The sequence below is a fragment of the Heterodontus francisci genome, chromosome 1 (genome assembly GCF_036365525.1).
Source record: "Heterodontus francisci isolate sHetFra1 chromosome 1, sHetFra1.hap1, whole genome shotgun sequence".
Lineage (NCBI taxonomy): Eukaryota > Metazoa > Chordata > Chondrichthyes > Heterodontiformes > Heterodontidae > Heterodontus > Heterodontus francisci.
The window spans coordinates 97,785,540-97,810,853 of NC_090371.1; the positions used below are offsets into that span (position 1 = coordinate 97,785,540).

A 25,314-nucleotide genomic window follows, 5' to 3' on the forward strand; every position below is an offset into this window, starting at 1 on the left:
AGGTGATCTCATTGAAACATGTAAGATTCTAAAGGGGCTGGATACGGTGGACACTTTGAGGTTGTTCCTGCTGGCTGGGGAATCTAAAACACGGGGCCACAGACTCAGGATAAGGGGATGAGGAGAAATTTCTTCACTCAAAAGGTTGTGAATCTTTGGAATTCTCCACCTCTTAGGGTAGTAAATGCTGTATCGTTGAATATATTTAAGGCTGGGATAGACATATTCTTGGTCTCTTGGGGATTCAAGTGATATGGGGGCCCAGGCGGGAAAGTGGAGTTGAAGCTCAAGGTCAGCCATGATTGTACTGAATGGCGGAGCAAGCTCAAGGGGCCGTGTGGTCTACTCCTGCTCCCATTTCTTACATTCTTATGTATGGACCACTTCTACAGCCAGTAAAGGTCTCCAAAATAATCACAAATAAAAACAGAAAATGCTGGAAACACTCAGAGTCTGGGAATTAGTGTTAAAGTTTCAGGTCAATGATCTTTCAACAGAACCAAAATAATCACAGCATGCTGCTGGTTGTAAAACACTCTCCAATATGAAGGGAAGTAGGCAAAGAGGAGGTCTATGGTTCACAAAAAGCAGAGGATGAGCAGGAGGAGACAGATGTGAAACCCAGAGGATTGCTGCAGCAGGCAGTCACTGATAACCATTTCCAATAATGGCAATATTCAGCCCCTGAACTAATCAGGCATCCAGGTGAAGCACCAGGAAATGGCAGTACAACATTGAAACTATATCAGGACCTGACACTTCTTCAATTATTTCAGGGGCCATGCTGATTTGGACAACGTGCAGCATCTCAGAGAAAAATCTGCCTCTCTCTGTCCTTTATCCTGCTGCACCCCAGGTACTGAACACTAACTACAGTAAGCTGACCTGCAATTTGTGTGAGTGGAGATTGTAGGGTATCACTGAGGAATGTCTCCTTCGAACCAATCCTCCAGCTTGGCAAATCCAGAACTTGTGTAAATTGGAACTTAAGGACTTAATAACCACGGTATGGGCATGGTAATATAGTGGTTAGGGTATTGGCTGGCAGTCAAGTAGTCGTGAGTTCAAATTCCACCATGCCAAGCTGGAATTTCACATTGATTAGAGATACAGCACTGAAACAGGCCCTTCGGCCCACCGAGTCTGTGCCGAACATCAACCACCCATTTATACTAATCCTACACTAATTCCATATTCCTACCAAACATCCCCACCTGTCCCTATATTTCCCTACCACCTACCTATACTAGTGACAATTTATAATGGCCAATTTACCTATCAACCTGCAAGTCTTTTGGCTTGTGGGAGGAAACCGGAGCACCCGGAGAAAACCCACGCAGACACAGGGAGAACTTGCAAACTCCACACAGGCAGTACCCGGAATCGAACCCGGGTCCCTGGAGCTGTGAGGCTGCAGTGCTAACCACTGCGCCACTGTGAGTTCAATACATCTGGTAATTTATGAGCTCAGATCAGAAGAAAGGTTTGGGGAGCCTGCTGCTTCACCAATGTCCTGTGCCACACTATGTGGTTGACTCTTAATGCCCTCTGAATTAGCCTTGCAAAGTGTAAAACAAACCCAACATAACATTGAGCCACTCTGTGTTTGACAGTGGTAAGAAACTGGTATTACTTGTTACATAATGGGTAGAGTGTGTCATCACAATATCACACCCTATCTGCCATTGTAACAAGTACGTTGCGGTTTTTACTGGAGTTGCTTAACAACAGGGAAAAAATGTGACCATGTAGGAATTTCACATTCCTGACCTGACACATACTGTGTATAATTAAGATACATAGTTGAGGGATTAAAGGTTGTAAATATGTTTTACACCAGGACTGCTAAAAGGCACCATGTCAGGTTCAGAAAGAATTTTTAAAAACCTTTTTTGTTTAATGAGGCAGAAAAGCTATGCTCGATTGCTCATCAAATTAATCTAGTCAGTGGCTTAGCCACATCAGAAAGTAAGGTTCAGAGTTCAATCAGGCAGGGCAGCAGTACAGAGGCTACGATTGGCCTCAGCTACCCATCTCCCTGCTCCTCCCTTCCTCCCCCCACTGTCAAATAACCTGCTAACACTCATTTTAAGAGTCACAAATGAATGATGCCACCAAGTAAGGCACCAGAAGGTGACTGGCACCTGTGGAATGAAACATCAACAATGGCATCAATGTCTTCGGGAGAGAAAGGAAAGAGATACAACTCAGCAAGAAGAAAAAGATAGCCTGGATGTCATTTTCTTTCCAGTGATGTCACGCTGATGTGTATTAGCACAACTTATAGAACACAGTACAAATAAATTAAAAATGGGTTGCCAAGCCCTTTTTCCTGAAGATAATACTCCTTTAAAAAGGTACAAGACATACCCAAGAGTTGATATTAAAGCGATACAGCAAAGTTAAGTAATTATACTAGAAATTGCAATGAAGTCAGAATGGTGGCAGAACATCGGCAAGACAGGACTTCTGCCCACCTTTAGTAACATCCCTGACATCAGCCTATGTCCTGGGGTCAGGATCATTAATGTATTTTAGGCAACACTGGGGCTATTTATAATGCCAGTGGAATGCCCGTCTCAGTTGGCATGTGCTCCCAGCTGATGATTTGGAAAATGTCTTAAATCTTTCCCTTTTTTAAAGGAAATTAGCCATTTAAAGTTACTCCCACCCAGTGACCCATAACAAAGTTAGGCATAAGGGATGCACAGGTGTTCTTTGTGTCTAGTCTGCTAAAGTGGAAAGGAAGGGAAATACATTATATAATGTATCCCTATTATTTGCCTCTCCTTATAACACACCCCCATTTGATCAGACAGTAAAATGCCCAACATCGCTTCCAGCAGAAAATGTCAGAAGTGGGAGCCAATGAACAATTCCTCATCCAATTTTTCTTCCTTGTCTGCTGGTTTACCAGTGTAATGACAGGAAGTTCAGGGACATTGTTTTTAATTTTAAAAAGACTCCTTCCATTTACTTTCTTTCTCTCCTGACAGCACTGAGTTCCAAGGGCAAAATCAGTACTTCAATATTCTTTATGTAAGTCTAAATAATGACTGTCAACAGCCTATTCCATCAGAGGTATCTTAGCTGTGTCCAATAAGACTTCATCTTACATCAACAGTCAGGATTTCCTCCAGGAATTACTGGGTAATCATTTGGTGGGAACCCTAACTGGAGCAATAAGGCCAACTGCAACACCTCAGTTGCCACCCCAGCTATGAACAGTTAACTCAGTACCGACTAGGGATTGAACTTGGGGCTATCTTGATTGTATGGCTTAGCAACAATGCAGAACATCTATTTATCTACCAATCCATTCACGCAGCTACCAAAGTAAAGTCAAGCAAGCCATAGTTTTCCTTGGTGTGACTGATGCACTTGCCTGGTAACAAACAACATAATTTGCAACAGCAGATGAAAACAACAGAGTGAATTGATTTGAGTAAAAATGAGTTGACTTACTACGAGAAGAACAAATGGAATTATTATGCCACCTAATAATTGGTAGGGTATGGTGTCCTCTTTGTATGGGTACTTGATGGTTTCATCATTACAGTAAAATCCTCGTCTGAATGGTGAATGCAGCGGTGTAAGAATTGCAAAGGGCAATCCAGCTAGCAAAAGCAATGAGAAACCAGACTGTCAGTATAATCATAGAGTCATAACGGCACAGAAGGAGACCATTCGGCCCATTGAGTCCATGCTGGTTCTCTATATGGCAATGCAATCAGTCCCTTTCTCCCACTCTATTCCAGAGCCCTGTAAGTTTATTTTCCTTGAGTGCCCATCCAATTTCCTTTTAAAATCATTCAGCATCTCTGCTTCCACCACCTCATAGGCAGTGAGTTCCAGGTCATTACCACTCACGGTGTAAAAAAGTTCTTCCTCACATCCCCCTGCATCTCTTGCCCAAAACCTTAAATCTGTGTCCTATTCCTTGTACCATAAGCAAATGGGAACAGCTTTTCCTGTCTATCTTATCTAAATCTGTCATCACAATCTTGTACACTTTTATTAAATCTCCCTTCAATCTCCTCTGCTCCAAGGAGAACAACCCCAGCTTCTCCAACCTATTCTTGTAGCTAAAATTCCTCACTGCTGGAACCATTCTGGTAAACCTCTGCACCCTCTCAAGGACCCTCGCATCCTTTCTAAAGTGTGGTGACCAGAACTGGATGCAATGCTCTAATTGTAGCCTAACCAGAGCTTTATAAAGGTTCAGCATAACTTCCCTGCTTCTGTACTCAATTTATGAAGATCTCATATGCTTTACTAACCACTCTCTCAATATGTTCTGTCACTTTCAAAAACCTATGCACATGAACCCCCCAGGTCCCTCTGTCCCTGTACACTCTTTAAACTGTGCCATTTAGTCTATATTGCCTCTCCCTATTCCTTCTGCCAAAATGTGTCACCTCACACTTCTCTGGATTAAATTTCACCTACCACCTGTCTGTCCTGCTGCAGCCCTCTGGAATCATCCTGTCTGCCACACCTCCAAGTTTGGCATCATTCCCTAATTTTGAAATTTCACTGTATTCAAATATCCATGTCATCTATATAATTATATAATCAGGTACCATATAAGCTGCTCAATGATCCATGTCCAAATATACCTGCTTTAATTACTTCGCTAGCACCAGGCTACTGGGTATAGATTTAAAACAGCAGAAAATAGAAAGGCGCATGATGTGCCGCTTGATGGTACACCAACATGCTATATCATGAGGTCACAGCACATGGGCTTCCCAGGGTGATTCCCCACTTGGTGGGTACATGTTCATTACTGCTAAATGGAAATCTAGCTATTGGCCAGATAAAAGATGGGAAAATCACCAGAGGGGTCTGCTGCAATGTGTATCCTACCAACCAGGTGAGTGGCAGCAGCTGAGCTGCAGTGCACTTGCCTGTCATTTTTGGACAGAGGATGGCACATGATATGGAGGTGACAAAAGAGAAAGAATAAAAAAATCACCACTTTCAAAACAGCAAGCAAAAAGCAAACAAACCTAGAATCAAAAAAAAAGGATAGATTAAATGGACAATCAATACATGGCCACCATTGAACACGTGACCTCTCATCATATTAACAGTTCACTGTAAGCTTGAACTTCATGTTTACTGGAGCTGCAGCTCCCCAGCTCCAAACAATGAAAGGTTGCTAAGAATGCAAAAACAATTGCAATTAAACTACTTGTTTCTATCCAGATTTTCCCTTGACTTGTACTGGGGGACAGTGGCATAGTCGTTGTCCTCCATATCCACTTATTATGCTGCTACTCTCACAGGGAGAATAGCCAACTGAGTGATATACTAAAGGGTTACCGGTACCTGCATAACTGCACTGTCATGGATAGGAATAGGAGTGGGGGTGGAAGAAGCATTATTATTGCAGTGATATTAAAACAGCTTTTAAAAAATTAAACTTGGAATATTCCCGTGGATTTCACGAATTAGTGCTGTTGGCAGAGGGATTTACGCAGTGGGAGCCCATTAAAATGGCCGTATGATCATTTGTACAGGGCACCTGTGGTACATGCCAGAACCTCTAATGAGCATTCTTCTCACACAAAGCTCTGCACCAGGAGTTCCTATTTATGCAATCGACCTTCATTATGGTGTTTTAGAGCAAAGGGCAGAATTAACGAGATTTCCATATACCTTGTGAACCTTGAACTAGAAATAATAACCAAGATGATAATGTGACAGTGATAACAATTATATTGGCAAAAGTGCAGCAGAATGTTATGTAAATCTTTTTTTTAAACCAAAGGCATTCATTATCTCTGTAAACACTAAACAGTATAGCTATTTAACAAAATAACTTCAATGATTGTTCTTTAAAAAATCCTAAACTGCATCATTTTTGTTCTGTTAATGGTCATTTGCAATGAGGACAAAGTAAAAATAAGTAGCCACTACCAAATGGTAAGAAATATCTCCAAAATGATTGTGAGACTTACTTATAGAAGAAAACCCTGGAATTTCTCCCCAGTGAATAAATATTGAAACTATATTTCTGCAGCCAAACTATAAATGGAATCAGGTTTTACCATTGTTACCAGGACCCACCATCGTTTTCTAGTGGGCATGTATGTCTGGTGTTGTAACTTACCCTACTATAATTCTGAGCATGTAACATTGACATCATCAGACAGAGACAGACAGAGCGAGAGAGAGAGAGAGAGAGCATGGCGGGAGCAGAGGTTTAAAAAGCACGTCAAAAGCCCAGAGTCTGAGACCGGAGACAGAGAGAGAGAGAGAGAGAGAGAGAGCATGGCGGGAGCAGAGGTTTAAACCCGCCAAAAGCCCAGAGTCAGAGACCGGAGACAGACAGAGTGAGAGAGAGAGAGAGAGAGCATGGCGGGAGCAGAGGTTTAAAAAGCACGTCAAAAGCCCAGAGTCCGAGACTGGAGACAGACAGAGTGAGAGAGAGAGAGGAACACGGCGGGAGCGGAGCAGGGAGAAATCGAAAAGTGACATCAGAGTGACGTCACAATCAACAGTGAGAGCAGGGAAACCGAGAGCCACCGGGGTGAGTTTACAGGTAAGCTTTTAATATAATTTAAATCAAACATAGCATCAAACATCACAGGCAAGCAGGTAGGTGATTGGTTTGGGAAGAGGCTAATGTTTGGTGAGTATCTGGTAAGTGATTAAGGTCCATTCTGATCCTAACGTCTAAAATAGTAAACGAACTACTGGTAAGCTTAATAAAATATATGTAAAAAAGGAAAAGAAAATAAATAATTGAATAAAATAATTAAGTAGTCAATTAAAACACATTAAGGATGGCAGGACAGGTGATGTGTCATGGCTGCAGCATGTGGGAGCTCCTGGATGCCAGTGTGATCCGGGGCAAACACATCTGCAGTAAGTGTTTGAGGCTCGAAGAGTTTTGGCTCAGAGTCATTGAACTGGAGTCCGAGCTGCAGGCACTGCGACACATCAGGGAGGGTGAAAGTTACCTGGGCATTTTACACCAGCAGGTGGTCACATCCCTGATTTGGTCAGTGGTCAGGGACAGGAGAGTGTGGCTGCAGCTGAGGCAGGTAAGGGGACCCAGAGGGCAGGAGTGCAGGAGCCTCAGCCTTTGCGATTGTCCAACAGGTCTGAAGTTCTTTCAGCTTGTTTGGATGAGAGTGGGGGCTGCAGGGTGGATGAGCAATCTGACTATGGCACCATGGTACAGGAAGCCATTCAAGTGGAGGTAGAAGAAAATAATGTAATGGTAGTAAGGGACAGTATAGTTAGGGGGATTGACACTGTTCTCTGCAGCAAAGAGCAAGAATCCAGAAGGCTGTGTTGCCTGCCCGGTGCCAGGGTTCAGGACATCTGCTCAGAGCTTGGGAGGAAATTACAGTGGGAGGGGGAGGATCCAGTTGTCGTGATCCATGTAGGTACCAACAACATAGGCAGGACGAGGAAAGAGGTTCGCGTAGTCAGTATGAGGAACTAGGCGCCAAATTAAGAAGCAGAACCTCAAAGGTAATAACCTCTGGACGGTCTACACCTGAACCGTACTGGGGCCGGTGTTCTAGCAAGCCGGATAACTAGGGAAGTAGAGAGGGTTTTAAACTGAATAGTGGGGACAAGGGATCAAATTTGGGAAGATATGGTGAATCAAGGAGTTGAGACAAAGCAAGAGAGAAAGGTATTAATATGGGAAATGATAAACAGACTGTGACAGGAAGGGACAGAGCATATAAATCTAAGAGTAAATCAACAGATAAGGCTAGAGGTTACAAAAATAATAAAAAGGACAAAACTAAAGGCTCTGTATCTGAATGCACGTAGCATTTGAAACAAAACAGATGAACTGAGAGCACAAATAGAAATAAATAAGTACAATCTGATAGCCATTACAGAGTCATGGCTGCTGGATGACATAGATTGGTACCTGAATATTGAAGCGTACATGGCATTTAGGAAGGACAGAAAGCTAGGAAAAGGTGGAGGTGTAGCTCTGTTAATTAATGATGGTATTGGCGCAATAGAGAGGGATGACCTAAGTTCAGGAGACCAGGATGTAGAAGCAGTTTGGGTAGAGATGAGAAATCATAAAGGCAAGAAATCACTTGTGGGAGTGATGTACAGGCCACTTAACATTAACCACACTGTAGGACGGGGTATAAAGGAAGAAATAATGGCAGCTTGTCAGAAAGGTACAGCGATAATTATGGGGGATTTTAACTTACATATAGACTGGAAAAATCAGATGGGCAGAGGTAGCCTAGATGAGGGGTACATAGAAAGTTTTCGGGATAATTTCTTGAAACAATACTTTGTGGAGCCAACCAGAGAGCAGGCTTTACTAGACCTGGTATTGTGCAATGAGATAGGATTAATTTAATGTTAAGGCGCCCCTGGGTAGCAGCGATCATAATATGCTTGAATTTTACATTCAGTTTGAGGGAAAGAAGAGTGGGTCCAAGACCAATATTTTAAACTTAAATAAGGGCAATTATGAGGGCATGAAAGCAGAGCTAGCCAAAGTGAACTGGCAAATTAGGTTAAGGGATAGGCCAACAGAGATGCAGTGGCAGACATTTAAGGGGATGTTTCAGAATACACAGAATAGATGCATTTCAACGAGAAAGAAAAATTCCAAGGATGGGATCCACCATCTGTGATTAACTAAAACAGTTAAAGATAGTATCAAACATAAAGAAAAAGCCTATAATTCTGCAAAGATGGGAGACAGGTGAGAAGATTGGACAAAATATAAAAAACAGCAAAGAATGACTAAAAAATTGATAAGGAAGATAAAATTAGATTATGAGAGAAAGCTAGCTAGAAATATAAAGATAGATAGTAAGAGTTTTTATAGATATTTTAAAAAGAGTTAACAAAGTGAGCCTTGGTCCTATAGAAAGTGAGTCTGGGGAATTAATAATGGATAATAAGGAGATGGCAGATGAATTCAACAGATATGTTGCATCAGTCTTCACTACTGAGAATACAAGTGGCATCCCAGTATTAGCAGTAAGTCAGGAAATGGAAGGGAGGGAGGAACTCAAGAAAATTACAATCACCAGGGAAGTGGTACTGAACAAATTGTTGGAGCTGCAGGATGACAAGTCGCCAGGTCCTGATGAACTTCATCCTAGGGTGTTAAAAGAAGTGGCTAGTGAGATAGTTGATGCGTTAGTTTTAATTTTCCAAAATTCCCTAGATTCAGGGAAGGTTCCATTAGATTGGAAAATAGCGAATGTGACTCCTTTATTCAAAAAGGGAGACAGAAAGCAGGAAACTACAGGCCAGTTAGCTTAACATCTGTCTTAGCGAAAATGTTAGAAGCTATTATTAAAGATGCTATAGCAGGGCATTTAGAAAAATTCAAGGTAATCAGACAGAGTCAACATGGTTTGTGAAAGGGAAATCATGTTTAAACAATTTATTGGAGTTCTTTGAGTGAGTTACATGTGCTGTGGATAAAGGGGAACCAGCGGGTGTACTGTACTTAGATTTCCAGAGCCATTTGATAAGCTGCCACATCAAAGGTTATTGCAGAAAATGAAAGCTCATGGTGTAGGGGGTAACATACTGGCATGGATAGAAGATTGGCTCGCTAACAGGAAACAGAGAGCAGGCATAAATGGGTCATTTTATGGTTGGCAAGATGTAACAGGTGGTCTGCCACAGGGATCTGTGCTGGGGCCTCAACTCTTTACAACTTATATAAATGACTTGGATGAAGGGACCGAAGGTATGATTGCTAAATTTGCTGATGACACAAAGATAGGTAGGAAAGTAACTTGTGAAGAGGACATAAGGTGTCTACAAAGGGATATAGATAGGTTAAGTGAGTGGGCAAAGATGTGTCAAATGGAATATAATGTGGGAAAGTGTGAAATTGTCCACTACGTCAGGAAGAATAAAAAAGAAGCACATCATCTAAATGGTGAGAGATTGCAGAGCTCTGAGATGCAAAGGGATCCGGGTGTCCTAACGCATGAATCGCAAAATGCTAGTATGCAGGTACAACATGTAATTAGGAAAGCTAATAGAATGTTATAATTTATCACAAGGGGAATTGAATACAAAAGAAGGGAAGTTATGCTTCAGCTATACAGGGCATTGGTGAGACCACATCTGGAGTACTGCGTACAATACTGGTCTCCTTATTTAAGGAAGGATGTAAATACGTTGGAGGCAGTACAGAGAAGGTTTACTAGACTAATACCTGGAATGGGTGGGCTGTCTTACGAGGAAAGATTGGACAGGCTAGGTTTTTTTTCCACTGGAATTTAGAAAAGAGGCGAATTGATTGAAACATATAAGATCCTGAGGTGTCTTGACAGGGTGGATGTGGAAAGGATGTTTCCCCTTGTGGGAGAACCTAGAACTACGGGTCACTGTTTAAAAATAAGGGGTACCCCATTTAAGACAGAGATGAGGAGAAATTTTTTCTCTTGGTCGTGAGTCTTTGGAACTCTCTTCCTCAAAAGGTGGTGGAAGCAGAGTCTTTGAATATTTTTAAGGCAGAGGTAGATAGAGTCTTGATAAGCAAGGGGGTGGAAGGTTATCGGGGATAGGTGGAAATGTGGAATAATCAGTTCAGCCATGAACTTATTGAATGGCGGAGCAGGCTCAAAGGGCCGAGTGGCATACTGCTGCTCATAATTCGTACGTTCGTGTGTATGTCAGGAAGGGTCATTAAAGGAAAGTTTTCTTGCTTCTCTTCACCTAGTCCATTGCCTCACCACTGTAGGTGATGCAGAAATAAGCGTGCATATAAGGTAGCATTTTCTCCTAAAATTTGCAGCTTAGCAGAACTCAAGGCAGTTACTGTCTTCCAACAAGTATCACAGCTGATCCAACACCAGAACACTGAAGAAAGAGATTGTCCCACACACACATTATTTCTCCTGCACTGCATTTGGTGGAACCAGGACCCAGATTTCCCTTTGCACTTAGGTCTAATGGTGAAGGCAGCATTTTCCAAGCTCTCAGTGAAGTAAGATTTCTATTGGTCAGTAATAAATAGTATCATTGAGTTAAGCAAACCCAGCCTTCTACATTAGGATTTAAAGTAATCAACAAGAGTCGGGGTTTTTATACTGTAGGCAAACCATGGCTTTTGAAATTGCACTTTTTTTTTGGATTGTATGTTATATGATCTCTCTTTTTTGCAACAAGCATAGTCTTTTTAAAATATATTATAGGGTAGCAACAGGGCAGTTCAACCAATGGCAAAAATGACAACCATGTTAATTATCTCATAAGGCAGCAGCTGAGAGTAATGAGCAGAGATTGGGAATGCTACACTCCAACAGATGCACTGTCACACTTAACAACCAGCTATTTCCTAATGAAATTAATAGTTATTCCACTAAAGCTTTCTGTCACAAACATGTATTTAAAGTAATGTAAATTCAAACTGCTTCACAGTTCGCATTAGTGTCAGCTCAGCAACATTTGCTAAGAAACCGTAGGAAAGGTCAAACAAGTATTGCCAAAGATCAAAATCTTTCAAGCTAAAAAGGAGTAGGGGGTTAAATGTAACAAAATGAATGACGCAGACATTATGGCATTTTTGGACAAACCTTTGAAACAAAGTGTTCCTCCATACTACATTGATCCTGAGTGAGAGGAGGGTTGAAGTTACTACAGGACGCCCAGTCCTATCCTCAATTGAGAGTGCCTCGCAATTGCTTCTGACCTTCTCCTCTCAGCATCCCTTGGACACCTTCCCAGAGCGGCTGCATATTGGAAACTAAATGGATTGAGATTTGAAATCAAACCTGCACTGCACCCCCAATTCCACCCCCCCCCCCCCCCCCCACCACACCCCAAATTTCTTACAAACATATTACAATACATCTAGCATTTTTAATATCTGGTTTAGCTTCTTCTCCTCTCCTCACCACCTCACTCCCTACCACTACCAGTACCAGTAGGCAGAAACTCCAGTGCAGTATTGAGAGAGTACTGCACAGTTGCAGGTGCCATCTTCCAGATGAAATGTTGAACCGAGGTCCCACTTTTCCTCTCAGGTAGAGGTAAAAGATTCCATGGCACTATTTAAGAGTAGGAGATTTTCCTAGCAATTTGGCCAATATTTTTCCCTCAAACAACATCACTAAAATAGGTAACCTGGTTATTTATCTCTCTGCTACATGTGAGACTTTGCCTTTGCACAGTTGGCTGCAGTGTTTCCTACAGTTACAATATTCGCTTCTCGGCCTTTTGGCTAAGATCAAGTGTAGTATCTGTTCTTATCAGTGCTTATTTGATTGAGAAGAGACCATGATCATTGCCTTTTGATCCTGGGGAAGCTTTGAGTAAAATGGCTATAACCAATTTTCGAGCTTCGGGCCAGGGAGTGCGCAACACCGTTCGGGTGGTCGTGAAGGACAAGGAAGGAGATGCACCAGTCGATCGCACCTTCTTCATCAAGAAAATTCTCTTCGATTGCTGTGGATTTCAAGCGACGGACGTCTTCTGCCTGCAGGATTTCCCCAGCAGTGGATACTTCGACGTGACGTTCCGGAACGTGGCGGGATGCATCAAGTTCCTGAAGGCGTTCAAGGAGAAAGGGGACCGGGCGCCACTGTCGATCCTCACAGCGGAGCCGCTCTTCACGCTTCCGTCACAACGGGACCGGGTGGTGACGATTCACCTCTACAACCCCCATGTTCCGGTGGTGGATGTACTCACCTTTCTCGCCAGGTACGTCGAGGTGGCCGGCAGCAGCACTGATGTCAAGGACCCCTTTGGGATCTGGACCAGCAAGCGGCAGGTCAAGGTGACCTTGAAGGTAGATCCCAGTGGAGCCATCATCCACCCTCCCTCCAGCTACGCTATCGGGGGAAGTCGAGGCTTCTTGGTCTACGCTGGGCAGCCCAGAGTTTGCCGCACCTGTGGCAAATCTGGTCACATGGCAGCCAACTGCAGCACGGTTGTTTGCAAGAACTGCAAGGAGGAAGGCCATCAGACCAAGGACTGTAAGCAGACAAAGTGTTGCAACTTGTGCGGTGCGGCAGGCCATCTCTACAAGACCTGCCCCAAACGTTGCCTCAGCTATGCTCAGGCGGCAAGGTCCAAGGAAAGGCCGGGAGAAGGTTCGACGAAGGCGTCCGCTGTTCGAAAGGAGACCAGCAACCTTCTCCGCAGTGAGGAACTTCAACCAGAGAAGGAAGGGGAGGCGGCTGAAACCAACGACCCAGCACCTACCCAGCGCCCGGAAACCCCTCCTCCACAGACAGAATCAATGGAGGAGGAGGCAGCAGATGGACAAACAGGTCAGTGGCAAGTGGTCCAGAGGAAAACCACAAAGAAAAAACATCCCAAAGCCACCACCCAAACCAGTGGCAAGAGGAGGCTCTCTTCTGAATCAGACTGCAACAACTCCTCTTCACTGGACGGGGAAATGCTGGAACGACAGCCTCTTCAAAAGAGGCGGCAGAACTCCGAGATGGATGATAAAGCATCCCAGCCCCCGGGCACTGGAAGCTGTGATGGGCCCGGCGTGCCCCAACCCCATAGCGCCACACGTAACGACGTGGCCAACGCATCTCAGCTCCGGGACACCGGGAGCAAAGACACGTCTGGCGCACCTGAGCTCCGGGAGACCGGGAGCTGTGATGTTTTCGAGGAGGAACAGATGGAAGCAGCTGAGGACAACCCAATGCTCTCTGCCTACAAGACCCCCCCGATGTCACCCGAGCGGCACAAACCCTGCATGAAAAATCAGGAGGGGTTTCTGAGCCCAACCAACGTGAAACTGCTTGCGCACACGATGGGTATGCAGGAACATCCCGAAGGGGAAGGACTGGGACTAGCGAGGACAAATGGTATGGGAAGCAACAACTAATTTTTAGTAAAAAATGGGTGTAAGAATTGCTTCCATTAATGTGCGTAGCATTAAATCTACTACGCGATGTGTTTCAACCTTGGATTACCTTGCCAAGGTCAAAGCTGACCTACTGTTTCTGCAGGAGTGTGGAATACCACACCTCAGCACCTACAGGCAGTGGTCGCGATGGTGGTCCCACGGGCCATCGATCTGGTCGGGGGGTAATGACTGCCGTTCCTCCGGCCTGGGTATTCTGCTGCGGGGAGGTAACTTCACCATCTCCGAAGTTAAGGAGGTGGTGGGCGGCCGCCTCCTCGTAGCAGACGTGATGTACAACAACGCTCCGCTCCGGTTGATCAACGTGTACGCCCCGGTACAACGCAGCGAGCGGCTGACCGTCTTCCAGCAGCTCCCACTGCTGCTGGCGACGTCCAGGCCGGTCATCCTAGGCGGTGACTTCAACTGCATCATCGATGCGGCTGGACGATCCGGCAGTGACGACAGCAAACTGGACGCTACGTCCAGATTCCTAATAGAAACAGTTAAGGATGCCAAACTGCACGACGTCTTCAGCAAACCTGCAGATGGAGCGCAGCGCAGATACACATGGTCAAGATCAGACGGGTCTGCCCGTTCCAGGATTGACTTCCTGTTTGTGTCCCGTGCTGTCACGGTCGGATCCACCGACGTCAAGCCGGTGTTCTTCTCCGACCACTGCCTCTTACTGGCCGACCGTCACTTACAGGACGACCAGCGGGTTGGCAGAGGGACGTGGAAGCTCAATGCGACACTGCTGACCCCAGAGAACGTTGAGGAACTCAAAAGGGATTACAATGGTTGGAGGACCGTGAAACCCCTCTTTGAGTCTCCAGTTCACTGGTGGGAAGCGATTAAGGAGAACATCAAGAGGTTCTTCATCCACAAAGGTGTTCAGAAGGCGAGAGAGAGACAGAGGGAACTGTCCCGACTCCAGAAAATTATGCAAAATCTACTCCGCTTGCAGTCAATGGGGGTCGAGGTCAAGGAGGACCTCCAAGAGGTGAAGAGCCAGCAGGCCTCGCTCTTTGCCAAGGAGGCCTCCAAGATCATCTTCCGGTCCAGAGTCTGCTCCATCGAGCAGGATGAGACGTGCTCACATTACTTCTTCCAAAAGGTACACAGAGAGAGCTCTGTTATCAGCAGCCTGAAGGAAGAAGATGGCTCGGAAACGTCTTCGCAGTCCGACATACAAAGGATCAGCAAATCCTTTTATGCTGGGCTGTATGACGCGAAGCCCACAGACAGCAGAGCCTCCCAGTCCTTCCTGTCATCTATCACAGAGGTCTTAGATGACAGCAGGAGGGAGAGACTGGACAAGCCGCTAACTCTGGACGAGCTGACAAAGGCCGTCCAGTCTTTCGAGACGAGTAAAACTCCCGGGAGCGACGGCTTACCGGTTGAGTTGTATTCGGCCCTGTGGGACTGGATCGGCCCGGACCTGCTGGAAGTATACGAGAGTATGCTCCTGGCCGGCAGCATGTCAGAATCCATGAGAAAAGGCATCATCACCCTCATTTACAAGCAGAAGGGGGAGAGGGCAGAAATCAGAAATTGGCGGCCCATCTCACTGCTTAATGTTGATTACAAGATTCTGTCCAAAGTCATAGCCAGTCGAGTCAAGTCTGCTCTGGAGTTGGTGATTCACCCCGATCAGACCTGTACTGTACCCGGCAGGAAGATCTCTGATAGTCTCGCGCTACTCAGGGATACGATCGCCTACGTACGGGACAGGAGGGTGGACACCTGCCTCATCAGCCTGGACCAGGAGAAGGCTTTTGACAGGATATCGCACACCTACATGATGGACGTGCTTTCCAAAATGGGGTTTGGGGAGGGAATCTGCAATTGGATCCAACTGCTCTACACAAACATCAGTAGCGCAGTGTCAATCAACGGGTGGGAATCTGAAAGTTTCCCGATCAAATCTGGAGTCAGACAGGGCTGTCCTCTGTCCCCGGTCTTGTTTGTTTGCTGTATTGAACCCTTTGCTGAGTCTATTAGGAAGGATGCGAGCATAAGAGGGGTGACAATCCCAGGCAGCGGAGGCACTCAGGTCAAAACCTCCCTGTACATGGATGATGTCGCCGTCTTCTGCTCGGATCCGCTGTCCGTGCGCAGACTGATGAGCATCTGCGACCAGTTCGAACTGGCCTCGGGAGCCAAAGTTAACCACGGCAAGAGCGAGGCCATGTTCTTTGGGAACTGGGCTGACCGATCCTTTGTCCCCTTCACCCTCAGGTCAGATTACCTGAAGGTGCTGGGGATATGGTTCGGAAGGGCCGGGGCGTGCACCAAGACATGGGAGGAGCGAGTAGCCAAGGTACGACAAAAGTTGGGCATGTGGGGGCAGCGATCTCTCTCCATTGTGGGTAAGAACCTGGTCATCAGGTGCGAGGCGCTCACGTTGTTGCTCTACGTGGCGCAGGTCTGGCCCATACCCCACTCCTGCGCGGTGGCAGTCACTCGAGCCATTTTCCGCTTCGTCTGGGGATCTAAAATGGACCGGGTCCGGAGGGACACGATGTTCAAATCTCTGGACATGGGCGGGAAAAATGTACCCAACGTGGCCCTCATCCTGATGACCACCTTCGTGTGCGGCTGCATCAAGCTATGTGTAGATCCCCAGTACGCAAACTCCAAGTGTCACTACGTGCTGAGGTTCTATCTGTCCCCGGTGTTGCGAAGGATGGGCCTGGTCACATTGCCACGGAACGCACCATGCAGTTGGGCGGCGCCGTACCACCTATCCTTCGTGGAGCAGTTTCTGCGGAAAAACACCTTTGACCACCGGTCCATCAGGCAGTGGTCTGCACGGAATGTCCTCAAGGCCCTACGGGAAAAGGAAACGGTGGATCCTGTCGGATGGTTCCCCGAGCAGACCGTCAAAGTCATTTGGCGGAATGCCTCATCACCAGAACTTTCAAACAAGCACCAAGACGTAGCTTGGCTGGTGGTGAGAAGGGCCCTCCCCGTCAGATCCTTCATGCACACCCGAAGTCTCGCCCCCTCCGCACAGTGCCCCCGCGTTGGCTGTGGTGGGGAAGAGACGGTCGCCCACCTCCTCCTGGAATGTGCCTTTGCAAAGCAGGTGTGGAAAGAGATGCAGTGGTTTTTGTCAAGGTTCATCCCAAGCAGCTCTGTAACACAGGAGTCTGTGCTCTACGGGCTGTTCCCAGGGACGCACACCGAGACAAACATCAACTGCTGCTGGAGGGCTGTCAATTCGGTGAAAGACGCCCTTTGGTCTGCCCGAAACTTGCTGGTCTTCCAGCGCAAAGAGTTGTCCACCACCGAATGTTGCAGACTGGCACATTCCAAGGTCCAGGACTACGTGCTGAGGGACGCACTAAAGCTTGGGGCAGCTGCAGCAAAGGCTCAATGGGGAAAGACCACAGTGTAAGGTTCCCCCACCAAGCTGGACTGAGGGGCTGGATCAATGGGAAACCCCTCGAACTGTATCGTTAATATTCTCAATTGCTGTAAATGTAAAACTGTAATTGACATGACAATTGTGAAACAGAAGGGTTGGGAAGAAACTCATGACAGGATTGAAGGAAACTGATCACCCTTGCAATGTTTGTATTTTTTGGTGCTGTTTGGAAACTGTTTGGCAATGTAAGTTTTACAGATTTTTATGAATAAAGTATATTTTGGAAATAAAAAAAAACAGTGACTACACTTTACAAGTACTTAATTGCCAGTGAAGCACTTTGGATGTCCTGGGAATTTGAAAGATGCTCCATCTATGCAAATTATTTTCTGTTTTGTGTACACATCTGTATTTATGTGTATCTGACACCGTTCGGATTTCAAGCGAGGGCAAATAAAATAAAGAATCTTATCACAATTTTCAGAAAACGTCTCAAAGCACTTTGCAGACAATGAATGAAATGTAGTCACCAATGTTATGTAGGAAATACAACCATTTTGCACAATGTAAGATCCCATAAACAGCAGTGAGATGAATGACCACTTAATCTGATTTTTGGTGCTGTTGGTTGAGGAAGGAATATTGTCCAAGTTCACTTCAACCAACAGAATAGGCAGAAGAGGCCTTGGTTTAACAGCTCTGAACGATTGCACCTCCAACTATGCAGTGCTCCGTCAGTACTAAATGGGAGTATCAGCCTAGATTATATGCTCAAGCAGAGCGTGGATTCAAAACCCCTGTGCAAGAGTGCTGCTAAGTGAACCGTCTATCATGTTATAAAATCTGGTGGAATACTCAGGACAAGGAGAATTCAACTTGAACAGTTCCACCTTCAACATTATCAAAATCACGAATTACATTCAGAACCACGTGGGGTAGAAACTCCACTTGTGCCATATTGTTCTCAGATTGCAGGAACTGTTGTTAACTGATAACTTTTTCATGATCTGGTAATTGCCTGAAACATTTCCAAACACAATGTTAGTCTGGTTTACACCTAGCCCAAGAAACTATGATTTTAAAAAAAAACCTATACGATCTTTTATTCCATTGAAAATGAGTCCTTGTGATTCTGACAGCTTGCATTACTGCCTAACTGTCAAATCGGTTCAGTGAAAGATTTACTAACGGAGTGCAATCTGCAAACTAGTATCTTACTCATTCCTTCAGCCTAGAAATTACCATTGTCTATGTTAGTGGCCAATTGCTTAATAATCAAGATATTCTTCTGTCCACTATTTTGCCAGTATCAGTTTCTCGGTGTTTTGGTAATACATCCTACATAATATTTGAGATCAGGTAAGTGATTTCTGAACTTTCAGATATCATTTTGTGTATTATGTTTAGGGGTGGAGTTGGGGCAATTTTCCCCCAAATTTTTTCCTCTCCCCCCTCTCGAAGATGTTGAACTGTGCTTGGGTGTGGTGCACAGCTGCTCACAGCTCTCCTGTATCTTGTCCAAGTAGCCGTTCCTCATGATTGTAACGTTTTGAGATTTTTCATCTTTTTTTTCTTTGCAGAAAGGACTTGGATATGATTGATGTTGAAGTGTTAATTTCATTTTAAAAGGGAGGTCACCGTGGTTAAAAATCCTCCTCCAGCACGGAATAAAAGGGATTAACATAGGAAATAGGTGCAGGAGTAAACCATTCAGCCCCTCGAACCTGCTCCGCAATTCAACTAGACCATGGCTGATCTTCTACCTCAACACCATTTTCCTGCACTATCCCCGTACACCTGGATATCTTTAATATCTAGATATCTATCGATCTCTGTCTTGAATATGCTCAATGACTCAGCCTCCACAGAGCTCTGCAGTAGAAAATTCCAAAGATTCACCACCCTCTGAGTGAAGAAATTCCTCCTCTTCTCAGTCTTAAATGGCCTACCTCTTGATAAGTTAATGGATCAATTATGCACGACAATTGGGAACAATTAGGGAATTGCTAGCTCAACTCAGGTGCTCTCAGCAAACATTCATACTGCAGGGAAAATGTATCTTTTTACTTTTATCCCTCCTGTTGCACTTTGCATGAAGATAGTTTCAAAGGGGAAGGTAAAGTGGGGGCTTGATTAGCAGCTCTTCTGGAGAACCGCTGGACAGAGGGAAGGGGTCAAGAGGCAAGCTTAGGGAAAAAAAGAGGACAAAAACCACACGCTGAAAGGTCAGTTCGTGAGGTCTGCTGAGAGGGAGGCCTGTAAGGTCCAGTTAGTTACCTGAACCAGTATTGTACGGAGCCTCTACTCACTAATTATTTCTATGATTTCCAAAAGATCAAAGCATGCGCAAAAGACGCTTTATTCAGTTCAGATCACAAAGTGGTTTCTGTTGTTACGCCCTGGGTTACTTTAACATATATTAGATATGCACCATATGGGCACATTCCAAAACATAGGCACTCTGACTACTTATGGCAGTGACCCAGCCCCACTGTATTGAGATAGAACCTAAAGCAGACCTAAAACTTGCAACAGTGAGGTTAGACAATATGAGTGAGTAAGGCAACCGATCCTATTCATCTGGAGTACTGTGTGCAGTTCTGGACACCACACCTTAGAAAGGATATACTGGCCTTGGAAGGCGTGCAGCGCAGATTCACCAGAATGTTACTAGGTCTAGAAATACCGAAATTTCATCTTGTAGCAGCTCCCAATAGATTTTATTTCCAGCAATTTAAAAAAAAACGCTCTTCAGGTAAAAAAAGGCTGCTGACCCCTGACCTAGCATGAGTCATGCTCCACCCAACTTGGGTTCCCAACATGGGCGTTTACATCAGAAATGCTTGTAGTTACGTTGGGAGCAGAGGTGACCATTTCACACATAATTCAAGAGCGTCCACTGAATGGATAATCCTGCTCCACTAACCCAGAAGAAGGCACAAATGTGGTGGTTAATGGGAAGAGTGTTGCAAAGGCACAAACCAAGCAAATATGTTGAGAAAGGGAGAATAAGCAATATTTTCTGAAACTCACTAATTCAATGTGCAGTGAAGGTTGTTAAATTTTCACACCAATCTTAAATAAAAACACAAAACTTCAACTGCACATAAGTTAACGACAAAAATATTCCTGAATTTGTGAAAAGTCACAAAACTCCCACTGTTGACTCCAGTTTAATTCAGATCACCAAGCTAACCAGCAAATTAAAAAATGCAAGATGTAGACCATCTAATTTTTATTTGTTCATGGGATGTGGCCAGTGTTTATTGCCCATCCCTAATTGCCCTTGAACTGAGTGGTTTGCTAGGCCATTTCAGAGGGCATTTAAGAGTCAACCACATTGTTGTGGGTATAGAGTCACATGTAGGCCAGACCAGGTAAGGATGGCAGATTTCCTTTCCTAAAGGACATTCATGAAACAGATGGGTTTTTACAACAATTGACAATTTCATAGTTACCATTAGACTAGCTTTTAATTCCAGATTTTTATGAATTGAATTCATGTTAAACCATAACCAAGTCCTAGAAAGATCTGTATCAGTAACAAAGATGGTTTTTATTTCTCTATGGAACAGGACAAAGTACAGAACAAATGGAGTTAAGGAGTGGCATTACCAACTTCAAAGTAATCACTTCCACAGTTTATTGATTAATTAGCTCTGTCCAGGAGCTCCTTGATGTCTTTATTGGGTAGCTGCCCAGTAGTATGGAATTAAACAATCCAAAATGTCAAAGTCTCAAATTTGATTCCTGTTCTGTGTTGAGTTAGCTAATTTCAGCCACTCGGGCAATTGGTACCATAACCGGCCTCAATGTCTCTGACAAAACAGGAGAAAAGCACCTGAGTTCTTGCTCTGATCCCTGAAATTCCAATAAAGAGTATTATACTATCTAAAATGAGTGTGTGCATTTTTTTTACCCCTACCCTAACACACTTTAAGAAGAGGGAAACAAGTTTCCTAATTACTATCCAGTCACTTCTGTTTGAAAATATATTTTGGGATAGGACAGGATAGAATTCAATTATACTGTCCATTATGGTGGGGCTTTGTTTTAAACACTATCTATGCTCACCCTGAAGAATGACTCCTTCTGTGAATTATTCAAAGAGTTGGTTGCAGCTGCAGAATATACTTTAGCATAAGTTCGGGAAAGAGGGAAGAGCAGGAGGAACAGCTTCATATTTGGAACAATAATAACTTGCATTTATATAGCACCTTTAACATATATAATACCTAAAGCGCTTCTTTACTAAGCAAATCAAAGTAATCAAAGGCTTTCCTTCTGAAGATTGTAAGATACACTCATATGACAATGAAGATCATGTTAATGAATTTTATATATGCAAATTCCGGGATTAAAACAGAGTTCAAAAATCATATAACTTTCAACTCGAATTGGGGTGGAAGACTGGCGGTAGTGAGTCAACGGACCAATTTTCCTTTCTGTAGACTTCACACGGAGTATTTTTTATTCGTTCGTGGGATGTGGACATTGCTGGCTAGGACAAAGAAAAAATATATTCTCCATGTGAAGTCTACAGAAAACAATATTGGGCCATTGCCTCTAGGTGTTCATCCTGCTTATACTGTAGCATGACTTAACACCACATTGCCTCTAGACTTCCATCCCCACATACAACATACAGACAACCCCATAAGACCTGGTGTCTGCCTGTCAAACTTAAAATTAATACAACAGCACAGTTTCTAGAAGAGGGTTTTATGGCAGCAATAAAATCTAAGAATCTGCAATCATACTGTGGCACTAAAGTCACTGCGTAGCAGTTACAGTTTTCACAGATGACAGCACCTATGCTATATTTTAGCTACAGCTATAGAGGAATACCTAAATGAGAAGTCAGGAGATATAAAGATTAATCACAGTTCCTCTGACTGAAAGCAACGCTTCTAGCACCTCATTGGGAACTCTGAAGGTAAGGTTATTTCTTCCTCCAACATCAAAACAATAATGTGGTCATCCAGTTCAACAAGTTTTTCTTGATCATTTGCTAACAAATGGCTGTAAACTAGGACATCCACTTCACACTATTCTCAGTACCAAGTGAACTGGGTCAAACTAATTTTCACCACCACGCATTGAAGCAAAGTAGCATCAATCTGGATGAAGTTGCCCATTTAAATGAATGGGATTTTTTTTTTCAAAGGTGTGCATCCTGCTTATACTGTAGCATGACTTAACACCACAAGCAATCAGCCGTATGTGTGCATGCAAGAGTAACTGTGAGCACTGAACATCCCTGCCAACAATGCACGCAATTCCTACATTAAAAATAATCTTCTATAAGTGACACCGAGTACTCTAAGTATACAATGACATTAGTCCATGAAACAGTTCTTAATCCATGGAGCTCTGGAGCAACCTGAAGGCACTTCCTTTTAGTTTTCTTTTATCTGAAATGTAGCTACAGTCTCCAAAGTGCAAATGAAAGCCACCCACTGTACTCTGAGCACCACTCGTTCATGTCTGTGGATCTTATTTGAATGTCAGCTGCAACCATTCTGTTAATCATAGGGTAAATAAAGTTACTCCGGGATTACACTGTTCATAACGTTCTTCCCTGTTGCTAGTCTCTCATTCTCAGACACCTTCAAACTGCACTCAAGTGCTGTGTTATCAGTTTGACACAGAAATGCATCCTGTGGGCCCGTTTTTTTTGGGGGGGGGGGGGGTTGCTGGTGGGAAGAGCCATGTGTCCTCAGTTTTACTGTAGTTCAGGGCTTCATTATTTCCCCCTGCTACCATGACTTTTCACTCAACAAGGAGGGCATGCCAACTTTGCAACAGCTGCAGTCAATGCCACTCTATAACTGTCTGGCAGGAGCATTACCCCTCTGCTCAATCCTGACCCAATCAGCATTTCTGCCCTTGCGTTTGGAATGCTCCAGCAACACAGATGGTTCTGGCTGAGAAGTGACAAAGATGAGGGCAAGGAGGAGGCTGAGATCTAAACTTCTGACTCTTGAATTGATCAGCACTGTTCAAGTGCTGGAGCTGGGGCCACACTGCTCCTTCCCAGTGCCTATTAACAACTGTATATTCTCAGTAGAAGGATCTTGAAGGTTCAGCTCAGGAGATAATCCTGTTCGGGACTAGTTGACATTACAAACTGGAAGAGTACAAGAAAAGGCTGAAAGAATCAGAAAAAGCAAAGATGATTAGCTGTAGTAATAATTTAGCACACACAACTGCATAAAAATAATAAGCTAGAGAAGCGAGCTCCTGAATGTGCAGCTGTTGAAACGTCCACAAGATCAAAGGATTCACAGCCAAAATAGAACAGTTGGTAGCCAGGCGCATGCAACTGTAAAATAGACAAAACCTTACTTTTAAAATAATCATATTTTAATTAATCCGTTAGCTATTACCTGACCCCCAAAACCACTAGTCACATTACACATACCATGTTTATAGCACAGAAGGCCATCAGTTGACCCATTGTTGAGTCTGTGCTGGCTCTTTGAGAGCGATCCACAAACTAACCCTGCAGCTCTGCAATCTCCCCATAGCCCAATATTGGTAATGCTGACTGTGCAGTATTTCTGTTTATTTAGCAGCGATGGGCTGAAATCCAGCATTAGTAGAAACCCATACTTAACGTTTTATGATTCATTTTAAAACGTGCATTTGGCTAACTCTAGATGAAAATTGATGAAGAAAACATGGAATGGAACAATAAAGCAGGTTTCATGATAATTAAACCAGTAACTGCAAGTCAGCATAATGTTTGTATCTCTCCCCGTTACTCCTTGATCATACCAATACCAAGATTTTTAGGGGGAGCCCCAACTGCTCCACGGATTGTCTGTGCTACTTACAGCTGATATGGGCAGTGAAAACCCCACTGTATACAGGACAGTGGAAGTGACGGTACTGTTGCTGAATGAGTACTTGATGGTTTCATCATCACAGTAAAAACCTCTTTGATATGGTTTTATTTTGACCCAATTTAGAACACCCAATGGCATACCAGCTGTAGGGAGGGAAAGAAGAGCTTTAAGTGCACCTTAAATTGACAACTTTACAACAGTATATAACTATCATGAATCTTATTTCCAAGAAATTCAAACTACAAAACAGTCCACTTGCCAGATTTTGAATCAATTCTGAATTAACATTAAGGATATGGTTTTATATGTTTTCACTTGCTGACACAGAACACTCAAATTACAAATAAAAACAGAAGTGCTGGAAAGACACAGCAGGTCTGGTAGCATCTGTGGAGAGAGAAACAGGGTTAACATTTCAGATCTGTGACCTTTCATCAGAACTAGCAAAGATTAGAAATTAGGCTTTGAGCAAGTGAAAGGGGGGAGGGAGGAAGAACAACAAAAAGAAGGATCACTGATAGGGTAGAGGGCAGGAGAGATTAAATGACAACAATGTAATGGAACAAAGGGCAAAGGGAGTGGTAATAGCTGCAGTAAAAGACAAAGCATTTGTACAGAGAGAGTTAATGGCAGAATAATGAACAGCACTGTCCGAAATCAAAAACATGAAAAACAAGCTTGAGACTGGCACATGGTAAAAAAAAGAAAATCAAAATGGCAGTCATGTTCTGAAGTTGTTAAACTCAACAGAATCCAGAGGGCTGTAGAGTGCCTAATCCGAAGATGAGGTGCTGTTCCTCAAGCTTGCGTTGAGCTTCACTGGAACGCTGCAACATGCAGAAGACAGAAATATGGGTGTGAGAGCAGGGTGGCAAAGTAAAATGGCTAGCAACAGGAAGCTCGGGGTCATGCTTTCAGACTGAGCGGAGGTGTTCCACAAAGTGGTCACCTATTCTGCGTTTGGTCTCCCCAGTGTAGAGGAGACCACATTGTGAGCAGCGAATACAGTATACTAAATTAAACGAAGTACAAGTAAATCACTGCTTCACCTGGAAGGAGTGTTTGGGACCTTGGATAGTGAGGAGAGAAGAAGTAAAGGGGCAGGTGTTACACATCCTGCGATTGCATGGGAAGTTGCCATGGGAAGGGGACGAGGTCGTGGGGGTGATGGAGGAGTGGACCAGGGTGTCGCAGAGGGAACAATCCCTTCGGAATGCTGACGGGGAGGGCAGGGGAGAAATTGTTTGGTG

General features: G+C 44.2%; 1 protein-coding gene and 1 pseudogene across 2 annotated transcripts in view; one reads left to right on the forward strand and one right to left on the reverse strand.

Moving 5' to 3' along the window:
* The window catches only part of plpp1a (phospholipid phosphatase 1a), a 120,888-nt gene that overhangs the window by 45,885 nt on the left and 49,689 nt on the right, over positions 1-25,314 (reverse strand). Inside the window, exon 2 of one of the 2 annotated variants that reach the window (XM_068033053.1) lies at positions 24,053-24,207. In XM_068033053.1, coding sequence (XP_067889154.1) covers positions 24,053-24,207 — 155 coding nt within the window. Of the gene's footprint in view, positions 1-3,465; positions 3,618-24,052; positions 24,208-25,314 lie in introns of both variants that reach the window. The other variant, XM_068033063.1, reaches the window with a different exon arrangement.
* Positions 12,180-12,288, forward strand: LOC137377746 (U2 spliceosomal RNA; annotated as a pseudogene).